The sequence below is a fragment of the Sminthopsis crassicaudata genome, chromosome 2 (genome assembly GCF_048593235.1).
Source record: "Sminthopsis crassicaudata isolate SCR6 chromosome 2, ASM4859323v1, whole genome shotgun sequence".
Lineage (NCBI taxonomy): Eukaryota > Metazoa > Chordata > Mammalia > Dasyuromorphia > Dasyuridae > Sminthopsis > Sminthopsis crassicaudata.
The window spans coordinates 311,902,777-311,919,799 of NC_133618.1; the positions used below are offsets into that span (position 1 = coordinate 311,902,777).

The window sequence follows — 17,023 nt, forward strand, 5'->3', positions numbered from 1 at the left end:
CCCTCCTGGTTTTCTGCTTTTTTTATAATTTTGGTTGCATTGACTTTGTTTATGCAAAACCTTTTTAATTTTACATAATCAAAATTATCCTTTTTATATTTTGTAATGCTTTTTGTATCTTATTTGGTCTTCCCTTATTCATAGACCTGACAGGTAAACTATTTCAAGCTCTCCTAATTTGCTTGTGGCATTACTTTTTACATATAAATCACATATCCATTTTGACCTTATCTTGATATGTAATGTGAGATGGTCTACACCTTCTCACTGAATTTGGCATCCTTGCTACCATCATCATCCTCCTTTCTCTGACTCATGATTCATACTTCACTCTAATTTCTGATCATTGCAAGAAGAAAAACAAGACCAAGGCACAATAAATAGTGTACTGGGCTTGGAGTCAGGGACACTCATCTTCATGATTCAAATTTGAGCTTAGATACTCACTAGCTATGTAATCCTGGACAAGTCACTTAACTCTGTTTGCCTCATTTCCTCATCTAGAAATGAGTTAGAGAAGGACACTGCAATGTCCTTGGTGAGAAATCTCCAAATAGGGCCAAAGCAACAGACACAGCTGATAAACAACTGAGAGCAAAACTGCACATAAAGAACTACAAATTCATGGAGATCACAAATGGTTAGAACTAGAAAGAAGTAGTCACTACCCATAGATTTAAAGCTGGAAGGAAACTTAGAGGCCATGTTTCCAAATTCATCATATAACAGATAAGGAAATTCTGAGTCAGAGAATTGAGGTTGTTTTTCCAGAGTGTAGTGGTTGCTTAGTGGTAGAGCCATCACTTAAACATACATGCCACAGTTATTCCTCCAAAGAATCTTTGAACAGGTTGAAAATGTAAAAAATACCTCACTGACCCAAAAAGCCTTAGATAAATTGCCAGATCTAATAAGGGTGGTTGTTTTTTTCCTCTGGAAAATTAGGATTTGTCATATTTTCAGTCTTCGAGGTCAGTGTCAATGAGAACAAAACTTTAATTCTTTTGACAAAGACTATGTGCCTGGAAAGCACTAGAGAATAAGAAACTAGATAGACAATGTGCATCTGGGGCCCCAATATTAAACAGAAATTTGGAATTCTGAACCCTTCCCCTTTCCTGCCCCAGACCACCCAAGGATCTAGCAGAGAAGATGCCATGGGGAAATCCTTTTTCCACAAACACCATCAATGTTTCCTTCCTTCTTGGTGAGATGTTGATTGCTCACCTCCCTCCATCCTATATAATCTGTCTCTACATCCTAAAAGCCACCAGAACTTCTGATCTTCTCTGATTGAACCTTCCCTTCCTGTATTTCTTATTTTGTTCAATTAAAATGTGAGCCCCTTGAGAGCTAAAATATCACACTTTTTTCTTTGCAATCCCAGCACTTAGTCTAGTGCTTGACACAATAAGTATTTAAAAAATGTTTCTTTCATTCATTCTATAGCAATGTCTATAACCATTCTTCACCACTTCTAACCCTTAAGTGTTTGTTTTTCCTCCTGTGCAAGATAGTATTTATATACAAAGAGGGCCTCTGTCTTAGGTCTCTACTTTACAAAGTCCTCTGAATATTATCTACATGTAACTGAGGGACTTATTTAAAAGGCTTGAAACATAAAACTTGAATTTCTGAATCCTCATTGCTGAGATGAGTAAGTATGAACACTTAGTCAAAAACTCTAACAGAGGCAGGCCAGCCATTGATTTTTCTCTGCTGTAATGCACAGCAAGGTCCAATCCCATGGGAGTCATTTGGACAAGACTAGTCAGAAATTCTTAATGGGAAAGAGGGTGATAATATTTTAAAACAAAGATCAGGGAAAAAATTCTAAGATTTAGGAGTTGGTCCTCTTTGGATGCTTTCTCTAGTCTGCTACTTCTCTTATGTTTTCTCACCTTCATTCCTAACCTAGTCAAAGCTTTCTCCTCTAGAGAAATCATTCCATTGGGGTTTAAGTGACTCAGAGTTTAGTTTAGAGTTTAGAGTCTAGTGCAAACAACCCGTTGATGCTGGTGGAACTGCTTCTATACTTCTTATAGCGTAGGGTACCAGCAGCCAATATCTGGACAGAGAGATGACTACATCAGGACTTCCCAAGACTAGGACCTTGAATGTTTACTTGGCATTCGACTATAGGACTCCCTTACTGATCAAACACAAAAATTGAGAGTGTGGGATGGGGGATGGGGGTGGTGATGGAAGGAAGCAGCCTTTTGAACAGTAAGACAATGGTCCTGATGTGGAGGACGACTTAAGAGAAAAACTCAAAGGAGGAACTGGAGCTGTTTTCTGAAGTTCATCAGCAAGGAAGCCCCTCTTCCAGATCATTCATCTCTACAGGATTTTTAATAATCACTTTCCTGAATAGCATAGCTCTAGAATGCTGCAACCAGAGCTATGTATGTGCACTTTTATCCAAGCCCTGTAGGGGGCTCTAGAATGCTTCTGTTTTCCACACCCTAGGCTATTTGATGCAGAGGCTTAAAACTATGTACTCTATTACTCTAAGGGTAGAGCCTAATGGGGTCTTTTTCATTCATTCATTCATACATTCATGCATGCATTCTTTCATTCATGTATTCATTCACTTGTAGCCTATAAGGACATCAATCCATTCTTGTCCCAACTGGTTCTATTTCTTGCTCAACTCCTCGATTCACTCACCCTTGATTTATGTTTTTCTTCCCTTGGGAATGAGTAGTAGTGTGAGTGTCCAGACAGTCACCACTTTATGGCTGGGTAGTAAAGGACAATTGTGTTGGAGAAACCAAAGGTAAACAACGGGTGGATTCCTATCACAAAGAATTTCTGGATCCAAGGGGTCTCTAAAATCTGTTCTTCAGATGGACAACTTAAGAAGACAATATTAGTCTTATCCTACTCTTGGTAAAGAACTCTTGGTAAACTGGAAGACTTGACTATATGACTTTTTCAAACTGCAGAATTATTGATTTTCATTCCTTCTACCTTCTAATGTCCTAGGATTGTGGTCAAGGCCAATGAGCTAATATGAGGAAGTTATTTAAAGCTGCAGAAAGAATGAAATAAAACAATATTATCTGCACGTGATCAAATACTATCTCCATAGCTGGCTAAAAGGAAACAAACTTTTTATCAAGTTAAGTTTAAGTGTGTACATACACATATACACACATATACATGAATGCATATGCATATGTATTGTATATGTGTATATATACATTTATTGTTCAGATATTCTTCAGTTGTGTCTGATTTTTTATTACCCCATTTGCAATTTTCTTAATAGATACTGATATAATTGGCCAATTCCTTCTCCAGGTCATTTTATAGATGAGAAAACAGAGGCAAATGGTTAAATGACTTGTCTGGAGTTATATAGTAGTGTCTAAGACCAGATTTTAAGTCTTAAATATGAGACTTATTCACTCCAGGCCTAGTGCTACCTGGCAGCTTGGATATATACATACATGTGTGTATATGTATGTTTATAATGCACACTACTATACAGACGTACAAGTACAGGTACGAGCACATATCCAAATGTCTATACAGCTATGTTCATGAGTTGGTATTGCTGTTCATTCATGTGTCTGACTCTTCATGATCCCTTTTGGGGTTTTCTTGGCAAAGTTACTGAAGTGATTTGCCATTTGCTTCTCTAGCTCATTTTACAAATGAGGAATTGAGGTAAACAGTTGCCTCAGGGTCTCATAACTAGTAAGTGTTTGAGAGAGCATTTGAACTCATGAAGACAAGTCTTCCTGATTCCAAACTCAATGCTCTATCCACTGTGCCATCTACTGTCATATATACATGTATATTTGTATATTTCTGTAAGTACATATATGTGTATATACATATGTGTATATATAAATTGGGAGAATTCACACCATCTTTCTTTTTTTATTCCCAATATTATATACTAAATCACTAATTTGAATGCTAGATCCTTCCTATCAAAATGCAGTTTCATCAATACTCAATCTAACAGAGGTGGATAGAGCTCTGATTGTGCAATGATGTTAATAGCAAAGTCCTTTTTTAGCACTCTTGCCCCACATCCTGGGCCACAAAAAATAAAAATAAAAATAATACTAAATCATGGACAGCATGCAATCAAAGGAGAGATGGAAAGAAAGGAAATGTCTATAAACCTAACTTATTTTCAATTGGCCCTATTATATTGAGGCTCTGTCCTGGTAGGGGTCCAAGTGGGGGTGAAGACTAAGGACAATCTCTATCCATTCAGAAATGAGCTTATTTTTAACAATAGGATCCAGGGTTCTTGGTTGTATACTATTTATGCAGGGAAATGATTTAAATGACTTTTCACCAGTTTGAAATATGGAATTGTAAGAAAATAAATGATCAGGAAATACCCTTTGGTCCTCAGAACTTGACCTTACAACTAAAGATGCAATACTCCTTCTTGGGATAATAAACATTTCATTTGCCAGCTTTGCTTCTGTCTGCTGCTAATAAAGGCAAGCTTGAGCCATTTCTGACTGCTCAGTGGAGATGACACTCAGATTCCAAATGTTCTCTGTAAGAAAAAACACCCCTTTTTCCTAATCCTTCTTAAACTCAACAAGACTGATTGGTTTTTATTATTCATGAATTAATTTTTTACTCAGGGCCCATCAGGGGAATTGAAGCTATAAAATTTTTCACCAGTTAAGGCAAAAAGGCAGCTCCAGCTTCAGAGCTGCTCAGCCAAACTCTGATTTTGTTTCTTTGGTGATGTATTCTTAAGCCCACTAATAAATGTTAGAAGCAACACAAGCTTTTATTATTATTATTATTATGCTTTTTTTTCTTGTAAAATGGCATGGATGAAATTCTCAAGGGGATGGGTGGGAGAAGAAGAGAACATACTGGTGCTCCAAGATTTGCAAAATGTATATTGTAAACATTTTAACTCATGTGATCTCACATCAACCCTGGGAAGTGGATGCTATATCCATTTTACAGATAAGAAAACTGAAGTTCAGAAACATTAAGTGACTCTTCCAGAGTCACTCAGCGAGGGTGTCTGAAGAGGTATAGGAAGTCAGGTCTTCTGGATTCAAACCCAGAACAACACTAAGTAACTATATCAATGCCAGAAATACTATGTCGCCCCATATTTCCAAAACAAATGGATGAAAAAGAAGAGAGAAAGGGAAGCAATAACAGATACTTTCCTATTCAAGGGAAGGCTTCACTGAATTTGGTAATCAATGTTAAAATGCCCAGAAAGGATTCATTCATGGCATGATGTGTCAAGAGAGGAATGATGTACTTGAGCAACTTCAGGAAATTGTCTTTAAGTATTTGTTCCACAAGCTTCCAGTTTAGAGTATATGAAGCTCAGGGATGGTTATTCAATGCTCAAGATCAGGGGTAGAAAAATGCATCCCTAAGTAATAATTCTTTTCCTATCAATTTACATGGCCAAACCCAAAAATATTCTTGTATTCCTGTGAGACTTTGGCGAATGCCGTCCACCCCTTGTCTGGCAAGGAGGACCCTTGGTCAACCCAGTCATGGAGCAATCTGTGTCACCTTTTGTTGGCTGCATCAAGGCAAAATCAACACATCTATAACTTGATAGAGAAGTCATAGAAAGTTGCCTGAGCCTCACAAAAGTTAAGTAAGTTGCCCACACTCATGAGCTATAAGTGTCAGAACAGGGAGATGTGAACTCGTGTTCTTTACCCCAAGCTTAAGGTTTTGCTTGCTGTGTACTGAGCCTTTCACTTGTCAATGGTTCGAAAAAACCTCAAATTAGATGTTACATTTTTTACATCAAACCGCCTTCTTGAGTGCCTGTCCTATACTGATTTGTTCTAACCTACAGAACAGACAATTTTGACAAACAAATAAAATCAGATAGCATGCATAGAATTCATGTATATGTAAATTTATGTCTTTATGTTTGTATCAAATCGCTCATGTTTAGGACAAAGCCTTGGCTTTGGTGGGATGCTATAAGAAAGCTAGTCATGAATTAATTTAAGTTTTTTTGGGAAAAAAGTTATTAGCTATTGTTATTGTTAGTAACTTAGTATATTAGTAACTTAACATTCTTATATTATTACTATAATGACTATCAAAATAGAATTCTTTCCACCCCAATTTATCTGGATCCCCTAAAAAATGAAATACCAACACACCAAGGAGACAAATGATAAAGAATGATGCTACAAAGAAAAGGATAAATACTGTTAAATGTCTGTGCTTTGGATCTATATAACACTACCAAAAAGGAATTTATTTTTTGAAAAATCAAGGCATCCATGATATTGCTTTCTCTATCTACTTCAGGGGCCCTTCACCTAAGGTCTGTGAACTTTTACATATTATATAGATCATATTACATATTTTACATATTGTATATATATATATAACATAATATAGCATAATGTTATATACTATATATGTATATTACATCTGCACATATACCTGTATATGTATAATGCATATGATTAATTCCCTTTGTAATCCTATGTGCTATGTAGTATAAAAACATCATGCAGAGAATATAGGTATCACCAGCCTGCCAAAAGGATCTAAGATACACAAAAAGGTTAAGAAGCTGAGATCGAACTAAAGCCTACCATGTTTTTTCATCCCCAAATGAGAAGCTAAGACTAGGTGAAAAGGATGGTTGTGAAAAATTTTTTTTTTAATTAATCCCAAAATAACTTCAAACTTTTTGATATTCTTTATAGCACCTCAAGCCTATGTTCCATTGCACCTCAGCCTCCACAACTGAACCAATCTTTGTAAATGCCTGGAATCCAGGGGCCAGTAAGCCCATGAAGAAACATCAGGGGTTTATTTTTCTCCTTTGCTTTGCACCAAAGTACCTGAACAGGACAGCTGCCTGAAATGATCATATCTACTGGTGTGTGTGTGTGGGGGGGGTTGTTAGATTTGTTTGCGGGTCACGAAATTAAATTGAAACGACCAAACAACAAGATTTGTTTGGAACTCAGCATTTTAGATCAGCACCCACCTTGTAAAGCTGTGCTAGGAATTGCATGCATACACAGAGATATACAAATAAACACATACGCACTTTCTTTAAGTCAATCAAAAGGAAGGAATGGTGGGGGGGAAAAAAGGATTAAAATGAAGAGAATGAAGAGAAAAAAAGAAATTCTCAAAAGGACTAAGGAAGAATAAACTTTCATAAGAAATTTCAGTTAAACCTTTTCTTTCCACATCTCAGCCACCCCTCCCCTGTTTCCTTTCCTTTCCGACAGACAGTATTTCCTTGTTCTATGTCCTTCAGAAACCAAGAGCAGGTGAAAGATCCCATGACAGTCAGAAACCCCTTCCAAGTATCTTTTAAAATATTCAAAAAATCAAAATGCAGGTTAGAGCATTCACAAATAACTATAATAAGGCCATTGAGATTATTTTCTAAAAAACAAAATTTGTCAACTTTAGTTAATTCAAAGACATCTTTTTTTTTTTTTTAAAGAATTAAACTAAAGTATGGATATATTGATAATTTTTAAAGATTTGGTTTTTTTCTAGATACAAGGGAACAGCTGCTTATAATTGAGTATCCTACATATCTATCATTTTAAATGCTATTTTAAAATAAATAACAATGAGCAGGAAATTGTATTCACTTCTGCAACTCCTGTATATCATGTAAATTTGTTGTGTTTTTTAATATAACAAATACTCATATTTGAGACTAGAAGAGGAAAACAAAATATTCTTAGGAAATGCTTAGGGATTGTCTTTTAACCTCTAAAGATAAAATGACATTGGGAAATAAAATGACCCTCTCCCAGCAACATTGTTCCCAGAAACTGTTCAATCACGGGACTGTGAGTGACAGTGCTGAATAGAATACACTAAAGTACTCAGAAATAAACAGAAGAAAAACATTCAACGACCTCCCCCACAAACAAAACTCACATCCATTCAGTCCAATAATTAGTGGGGTAGGGGGAAGAAACAGAGGGTGGAAGGGGAAAGAAATATATATATATTTTAACCTACTACCAAGAACAATTATTTTTTGTTATTGCTCTTTGTTTTTTAAATATAACATAGATCAATTCTGAATTGAAAGCATTTAAGTGTTGTTGTTTTTTTCCCTACTCAATCTCAAAGTCCATGGGCAGATTAACCAAGATTTTCTTCTATCCAGGAAAATGTTTGACAGTAAAAGCTTTAGAATGTCCACGGTTCTTTCCATGGAAAGGAAGCAAAGTTTGGATCTTGACATAAAGATTGTCTAAATGTTCTTTTGACTGTTGCCATCTGTTAACCCAAAGAAGGAACCCAGATTCCCATTCTCTCTCCCTAGCCCCTTGTTCCAGCCCCATCCAGACAAGAAAATTGGAAAGATGCCCTAAAAAGACAGAGCACCTCTCCGACAAAGTAGGCTGGGACAAGGCAGGTGTCTCTATACTCCTTTTCATATTATGGAGAAAATCTAAAACACAACAGTCGCTTTATCAAAGACTGCTCCAGCCGGTTAAATCTTAACATTCCCCCTCCCTCCAAAAAAGGCTAAGAATAGGAAGCTGTTTTAAATTAGAGATTTGCATAAGAAAGCCAAGTCTTTAAAAAAAAGAGAGAGAAGGAAAAAAAAAAAGACCCTGCAAATAGTTTGTGACATTCTTATGAATGGAGCCTGCTCTTATTACTCAGAAACACACACACACACATACACACACACATATATGTTTGTATGTAAGCACGCATATATACTATATGCATGTATATATGTATGTGTGTATACATACATACATGCATATATAAAGTCCCTTCTGAATTGGGGAATACACATAAATATAGGAATATCACTCATTATAAAGGTCCCACAGTTTCCTTTTTTTGCTAATATAGTGGGTTAGTCTGAATTTAAATCCTCATCAGACAACTAAATTATGCTATATTTATCTTCTATCTTTCTCCCTCCACAAGAGAAAATAAGCAAAAATCCTGTTTATCTACTCTTAGTCACTTTCCATTGTCCCTATTCCGTGCCCTCCCATATTCTGTCCTGGACTACCCTGGTCTTCTATCCCCGTTCAGAAAAAGAACAGCCAACCCTTGGTTCTGCTGGGGGATCTGAGTCCAGAGAAGCAGGGTTGTGTGATAGCAACCTGCCCCCTGCTTTTCACAAGTTGTCTCTGCAAAGTGAGAGAGAGAAGCGAACATACACAAATAAACCACTGGGATGGGAGTCACTGTTTTAAATAGTCTATGTGATGGAGGTGGCAGGACTTTAGAAGAATTGTACCTTCCATATGGGAACTATCACTAAGTAGCTGGTGGAGTGGATTAATAATACTGGAAAGAGACAAACAGACTCATGGTCTAAACAGTGTGTTGTTGCCCACACTTATATATTCTCAGAGCATGGGAGTCTTGCCCACCTGCCCGTTTGGAGATTGTGCTTCATAAGCTGGCGTCATGATTGTCATGATCATTTGAAAAATTTGTAAAGGTCATTTGACCCTGCATTGGGTGAGAGGAGAGGTGGGTAGAGAGAAGCTTTAAAAGGTCAATAATCCCCACTCTGAACCCAGATCAAGGGCAAAAGGAAAAGCAAGATGGACTGGATAGGGTTAATACGTCCTGGCCCAGACATTACAAGGGGTCATCCTGATGTGCAGGGAAAGTTGAACATCCCCAATCCCCCAGAGCTGGTCTGCTAATTACATTTGCAATTACAAACATGACAAACATACTCACTGCATTCCCTGATCAAGGAGGAGGCCACCCAGAGCTGACAGGGCCGAGAGACTCTAGAGGGACAAAGGTGCCAGGCTTCCAGGTACATTACTCCCCTCCCCCAAAACACACATCATACCAAGGGATTCTCTGCAGGCTTTGTGGGGTCATGACTACCTTCCATGACTATCTGGGCTGCTCTGTAATTACAGGTTCCAGGAAGGAAGGGAGGAAAGAAAAACTTAACAGACATAAAAAGACTTGCTAATTCTATTTAATTCAACTCAGTCCAACAAATATTTCTTTCAAGGTTGAAAATAAGACAAGTTAGGAAGGTTCAGGCAAATCCAGGCTCAGACCTATCCAGCATCCAGTTGCCTTCACACTTCGCCCCAATACATTTAAAGATCTTCTCAAACCTTCCCCACCTCACAGCTTCTTTCCCCTAGATTTTTTTTTAAACAAGTGTATAAAGAAAGATTAACTATTCAACAGTAGTTCAGGAATGAAAGTGCAAGCTTGGATCCCCTGCTGAAAAATTAAGTTAAAGAGCCCTCAAATTCCAAGAAAGGGGCTTCCTGGGGAGAGTAAGTATAATAATGACTAATTCCTGTAACAGATTCCCTGCTTCCTCTGATTCACACACACACACACACACACACACACACACACACACACACACACACACACACCACACCACACACACACAAACACACACTCACAACTCTAGCTGACGCCGTTTCTCTTCAAGAACTATCTTTAAATTAAAAGGAAAGAGGCAGATCATTTGCACTTGTTCCTATAATCCAGCATGAGGATTTGGGTTGGACGGATGGGGAAATGGGAATTTTTTTTTAAATTTTTTTCTCTCCTTTTCCTTCTGTCTAGCTAGCCATTCTCTCTCCGTTTAATCTTAAAACAGTCACCAGAATAAAGACATTCATCCAAAAAGAGTAAATATCATGTTCACCTCTTTTTCCACATGTAATTCTTTCTGTCAACTATAGTCATTCAGGTCTTTCCAGCTCAGGAAATGGCTACAAAAATTTCCAAAAGGAAGATGGAGCAAAGTTTGTTTATCACTTAACAGAATCCTAAAAAATGTCTTTGAAACATATTAAATTCCCAAGGATATGAATCAAGCACCTAAATAAGAAAGATCAGCTGAGAAGAGAACGGTCCAGGATAAAGCATTAAGATAGAAGAGGAAGACTCTTGTACTCATCTAGTAATGCTGTAGTTGAGATGTGAAAATCTCCATCGAAGCAACTTTCCTTGCAGCACTTTCCCCGAAAGTCCTCCCTCTCCCTCTATCTCTGACTAAATGGAATATTTATTGATTACTCCAAATCAATAGAATGAAAAGGTTCCTGTTTGGTGGGGTAGGCAGGTTTCTTCTTTTCTTTCTTTTTTTATTAAATAAATTGAGCCTCTCATGTTTCCATATTAATGATAAAAGGATTTTTTTAAATAATAAGAGAAAGGGTAATAAGAAAATGAAAGACTCTTATAAGGAAGATTTCCAGTGAAAGTCAGTTATTAATCCGAGCAAAGGCTTTACAGCCAACCTGAGAGCTTAACATTTACCTAATAGTCTCTACCCCCAGAACAATTCCCAACTCTCACCATCCCCTTCCCAATTCTATCTGTAGACCCAAATAACTCCTCAGTATAGAAATCTTAGCCAGCATTATAGCTATCCCTATCTTTTCCCAGATTTCCCCTCTCCTTCCCAACACTTCACTGGATAGAAAATTTTCTGAAATTCCTTGGAAAAGGCAAGATAATCTACTATCTATTTAATAGTCCCCCAAAAACCCTGTCTTGGAAAATTGATGTATTTTTATTTTCCTCTGGGCCACTGATTTTGAATTATGATGTGATGATTTATTCTGCTTTTGAGGCCACATTTTTACCTTTAGTCCAGTTTGTTCTTTGTTGCTTTGGGTTACAGCAGAGAGAATGGATCTGGGAATTAGATGGTTGAGAGGACATCCACATTTGTCACTGTTTTTGTGGCCGCTGCCTTCCCGTCGGTCCCAATTGTGTCTGAGCACACAGCATGGACACACATACAAGCACACTCATGTTCCTGCTGATTATATGTGTATATAAAATATTGATTAGAAATGGTAATGGTTTCACCTACATTTATTGACTTGACTGAAAATGAAGGAGAAAGAAGGAAAGAATTCTTCTCACCTGGGAAAGTAAAGAGAACATTAAAGACTGAAATATGGAAATGTTTCTCTCTCTCTCTCTCTTTCTCTCTCTCTCTCTCTCTCTCTCTCTCTCTCTCTCTCTCTCTCTCTCTCTCTCTGTCTGTCTCTGAACTCTAAGCTGTGGCATACTCTTGGATTTGTATAAAATGCAGAGCTATCAAGTAACCTCATGAAAAAGATCTTCTTTATGATGGACACAGTGTGCAAGTGCACACATTCACATGCACAATCATGACAGAGTGCCCACTCTACTAGCAGTACAACTGATGCATTCATTCAACCTGCCAGGCAGAAGACTCAAATCATCTGCTTTGTTATTGTGCCATTTCCACCTATGGAAGCTTCATTCCATAGGGTTTGGCTCAACTGTCACACAGAGAAATCTAGAAAGAAAAAAACCATAAAGAAGAAAACTTTCCCCAGACACCAGCCTAAACTACGGCCCCCATGATCTCTCTCCATTGGATACCACAGCACCTGGGCCACAGAAAATTTGAACCTGCTTTGAATCACAGCCAGTCACACAATACAAGAGGAATGTGAAAGAGCATACATACACACACACACACACACACACACACACACACACACACACAAACTGACATAAACATATGCAAGAGTGACAGCTTAAAGGTACTGATGACTCCTGCTATCATAGGATTTGGACTTGAGGAAAACAGTTCAGGACTTTCCCTCAGATGGTTTCTTAATTCCTCAATGAAGAGAGCAGGTAGGGATCTTTTTGCTAGTCAGACAAATTGATAGAATATATATGACAGAGTCCAAACATTTATCAGTTTATTTTGAAGGCATTTGTTTTTTGGGATTCTTCCCAAGGAAGCTGACTAGATATCAGTTTTTTTCATTCCTTAAGCTTCATTCATTGCCTATCTATTCAGACTCAATCCTGGTATTTTAGCAACTCAACTAATTAGTCAACCTCTAGATCCTCAATTTTCCCTTGCTTAATCACTACATACAAAAGTGTCCACTTTCTATATAATATAAAATTATCATGCTTGCTTAACATGTTCGAAAACAAGAAAGAATATATGTTTGTGTGTATATACTTACATACACATATATAATAGTTGTGCTTCTGTGTTTATATACGTATACATATATGTGTGTATATATGTATACACACACAGAGGTGCAACTAAAAAAAGTCATCTTTGGAGTGACCAAGCCGAATAATGTAGATATCCAATATTTGTCATCTATGATAATCTAATATGGGAAAAAATGGATACAAATATATCAAAATTTCCACAGGATCATGACCATATAATTCAGATTTCTTGTTTCTCACCTTGTCTTCACCAACATTAAAATTCTGCCTTCTTTGTTTTGAAGCAAAATGCCTTATAAGTTAGTAGGATCATCATTTGTCAAATGCAAAGAGATGCCTTTTTAAAACCTCATCAGAGGCTAACTTCCATCTCTAGGATGGTTTTAATCCAACTCAACCTCTCTCTCCCCAAGATTCTAGTACTACCACTGTGCCTAGAGAGATACTGGAACTTGTTTGAAAGAGGAAAACTGAAGACTGCAATAATCATGCCCTCCAAATAAGAGGTTGCCTCAAAAAATTACCATGTGGATTCATCATTTCTGTTGGATGGGAGTCATGGAGATGGCTATGAAGCTTAAGGGGGCACATTCCATGTATTTCCTAAAGCTTCCATGAAATCCAGATTATTCCTTAGCAGTGTAGGGGGGTGAGATAGCAATTGTGTATAGGAGAGGAACAGGAGGGAATTGAATAGGATGGGGAAGGGAAAGAAATGTTAACTTTGGTTGTTGACAAAAAGAAAGATGAACAAGAGAAAGTTTTTCTCCAAGTCCCTAAAGTCTGTATTTTATTTTAATTTTTTAAACCACACAAAGACCTTAAGTGAACATACATATACAAATACATACAGACACACACGCCTTTTCTTTTAATGGATTGAGTGAAAGAACTGGGGAACAACACTGGAATTAAGCGAAGATGAATCTGGGAGGAAATAAAGGAGACAATAAGGGCTGAAGGAGACTAAGAGACAGATGACACAGAGAACATCGTTTTTCCGACAGTTGAGATCTGAACGGGTTTCTTTAGCATCTTCTCACACGGGGCACACTAAGTGATGGGGGGAGGGGGAAAGAGTGAGATTATCTTAAAGATTGGATGTTTTGGGTCCTCATCGCCTAGAACTAGTCCTGGTACAAATCTATTAGTGAGGAGTTGGTGGGAAAAGAAATCACATTGGACTCCTGGGAAAAGTAATTTTCCCCTATCTTTCCAACTTTCCGGAAAGTCTCCCAGTTAACTTTCTTTAAGACCTATGTGCCCAGCGCTCAACACTCTCTAGACTGATATCAGGGGAGTGGGACCTCTCTCCCTTTGCCTTACCGCTCCAGGCTCAGGCTCAGCATCTCTGCCTTCCATCCCCTCCTCCGCGGGATGCCGGCTCGCAGCTTCGCCTCTGTCCCTTTCCCCCAGGGTCCAGAGAAAAGCTGAGCTTTTACTCGGGAATTCAGGGAGTTGTACAGGACCCCTCTCCTTCCTGCCTAGAGGAGGGGTGAACATAGCATGGAAGGGGGCTTATTTTGCCCTCAGTCTCGTGCACACAGTGTATTGTAATCCGTAAAGAACATCGGAAGGGCAGACTTGCTTGCCGGCGAGTGAGTGCCATTGAGCAAACAGGAGTGAACGTGCTGAATCAAAACTATGCTACGAGAGGTTGAATTTTCTCTCTTCATCCCTCCACCACCTCACCCTCAAATATCAGCCCATAAAAGAAAAGAAACAATTGAAAATAAAGTAAAAGCAGTGGACAGAAGTCTTTTTCCTTTGAGAAGCGGACTCTCCTTGAGCTGGAGAACCCAGGTTTAAAACTTCCGTCCCTGCACCGGCTCCGGGCTTTCCCTTCCCTCTCCTATATTAATGCAAATGTTTTCTTCACAATGGAATAAAGAAGGAAAATTAACGAAGGGAGAGAAGGGAATGAATGAAGGAGATACCCTCCCCAAAAGGTAAATGTATGGGAAAAGGGAAAAAAAGTTATGGGATGATCATCCGAGCAGAGGAAAACCCCAAAAGTATGACAGCCTTTCTCTTCTCCTACTGAAAGTCAAACACCTGCCACTTTTCAGGTCCCCGTTTGCGTTCAGCAACATCCCCATCACTTTATTTATTCATTTTAGTGCCTAATAGAGGGATTGTAAAACTGAGAACAGAGACACAGACATAGACAGACAAGCAGGGCACCTACTGGTTGTGGTAGCTGAGGGGATCCGAGATGCAAAGTTCTGACATGTCCATCAGTCCAGTTTTAGCATTCCCAGTTGGTAGAGAAAGGCGACAAAAAGAATCACACGGAAAACAGAGTGAAGGGTAATGAAAAGGTCCGGAATCCAGGCAGGGGGACAATAGAAAGGAGAAAGAAGAGAGAGAAAGAGACAGTGGAAGAGAAAGAGAAAGGGAGGATGGGGGTGGGGAGAGAAAGACATATGCACATCCAAACGCTCACACTCATCCAGACACACTGAGGTTGGCAAAGGGGAAGGGAGACAGCTGAGGAGACTCGGGCACAAGAGATTTAGATCCCACTAACCCCACTGTAGCTTTAAGACTGAGAGACTGATGAATATGGTATTGCTCCTATTGGCTACCTCTAGGGGGCTGGACTTAAAGTGACAGAACAGAACTGGGGTGGGGGGAGGGGGGGAAAGCAAGTGAGACTTCAATGGAATAAAATACCCACACATGGTCTAATACCATCAGAAGAAGAGAACATGGATTACATAGCCAGAGGGCTTTCAGTCTCACAGTTAATGAAAACATGTCGGACTGGTTGGGCAAAGCCAGGACTACTTGGGGCTAGGGGAGATGGGGTGATTGATTAAGACCCTTCATCCCTTTTTTCTTGAGCATTCAGACCAAGCAAGCTATGGACCATTTCCCTATATAGATCCCAGGTTGCCTTCCAAACTTACAAGGGCCATATCTCTCCTGTGTCTATGATAGTCCTTTCTACCTAATGAGTGAGAATTCCCATTGCTTGGGAATTCACAGACTTAGATCCTGCTTATGTGTGCCAAAGTGAACATATGAAGTGTGAGTGCTGTGAGAAGAAAAAGTAGATTCTTTGATAGTATTGTCACTGAATCAATCTTGAAACTCCCTTGAACAATCGAGATATCTATTTTCATTCACTGAAAAAAACTCTCCAGACTTAAATTTTTTTTCTTTAATCATCTAATTTATGAATTTGCAACTCTTAGATTTGTGGCAACACAGGTCTACCTGCTAAAGTAAGCAAAGGATGGCATCCAATTAAAATAAGCCACATGTCCCAACTCACAGGAAGGTGTCTATCCAAGGACACCCCTTCAAACATACACTTAATACCTGTTAAAAGCTATCAGCACACATATCTCATTCTTCTAGATGGAGCCCTTCACAGACCATACAATGTACAATTTTATATGACATCTTATTGAAACTTCTTGTCAGACAAATCATTTCTTTTTTCTGCCTTTTCTTCTGTTTTCATCTTTCGAGTTTTGCCAGCTTAAAAGGATAATAATCTATTTAATAATTTAAATGAGTCAAATAAGGTAAAGAATTATTTAAAGAGAAAGAAGAAAAATCTCAGGAGAGACCACCACCTTATTCTCCTATAGTCTGTGAAAGACAATGAGCCAGTAGGAGAAAGACATAATTTTATCATCAAAATAATGTCTAAATGGAATGTAACGGCAGGCAGCAGTATAGCCCGTCAGAAATAAAAGCAGCGAGAATTGTGAGAAACCCCAGGAGGGGCTAATCATATAGGGAAGAGGTGGGGGTTTGGGCAGCATGGTGGCAGATGATGTTTGACTTGGATAAATGTAAGTTAATACATACTGGGAAATGGAATTGAGATTTTTCATGTATATGAATGTTCTCAGAACTTGTGGGACTCTCTGAAGTGAGAGACTTAGGAAGCATCACAGAAAAAGATGGATGGAGATATCTGCTTGGTGTGCAACACCAAGCAGCAGTCCCAAATTTCTCTTTTTAAAAACTACATAGGATACCTGGTTACAATAGAAAGAAAGGAAAATCATAAGTACTTCCCACAAAAGATTGC

At 38.4% G+C, this 17,023-nt stretch overlaps 1 protein-coding gene across 1 annotated transcript in view; it reads right to left on the reverse strand.

Moving 5' to 3' along the window:
• Positions 1 to 15,432, reverse strand: part of ESRRB (estrogen related receptor beta) — a 138,755-nt gene extending 123,323 nt beyond the window's left edge. Inside the window, exon 1 of the mRNA XM_074285119.1 lies at positions 15,161 to 15,432. Within this exon, the coding sequence (XP_074141220.1) occupies positions 15,161 to 15,210 (50 nt within the window). The 5' untranslated portion in view covers positions 15,211 to 15,432. The remainder of the gene's footprint in view (positions 1 to 15,160) is intronic.
• Between the last annotated feature and the right edge of the window lie 1,591 nt (positions 15,433 to 17,023).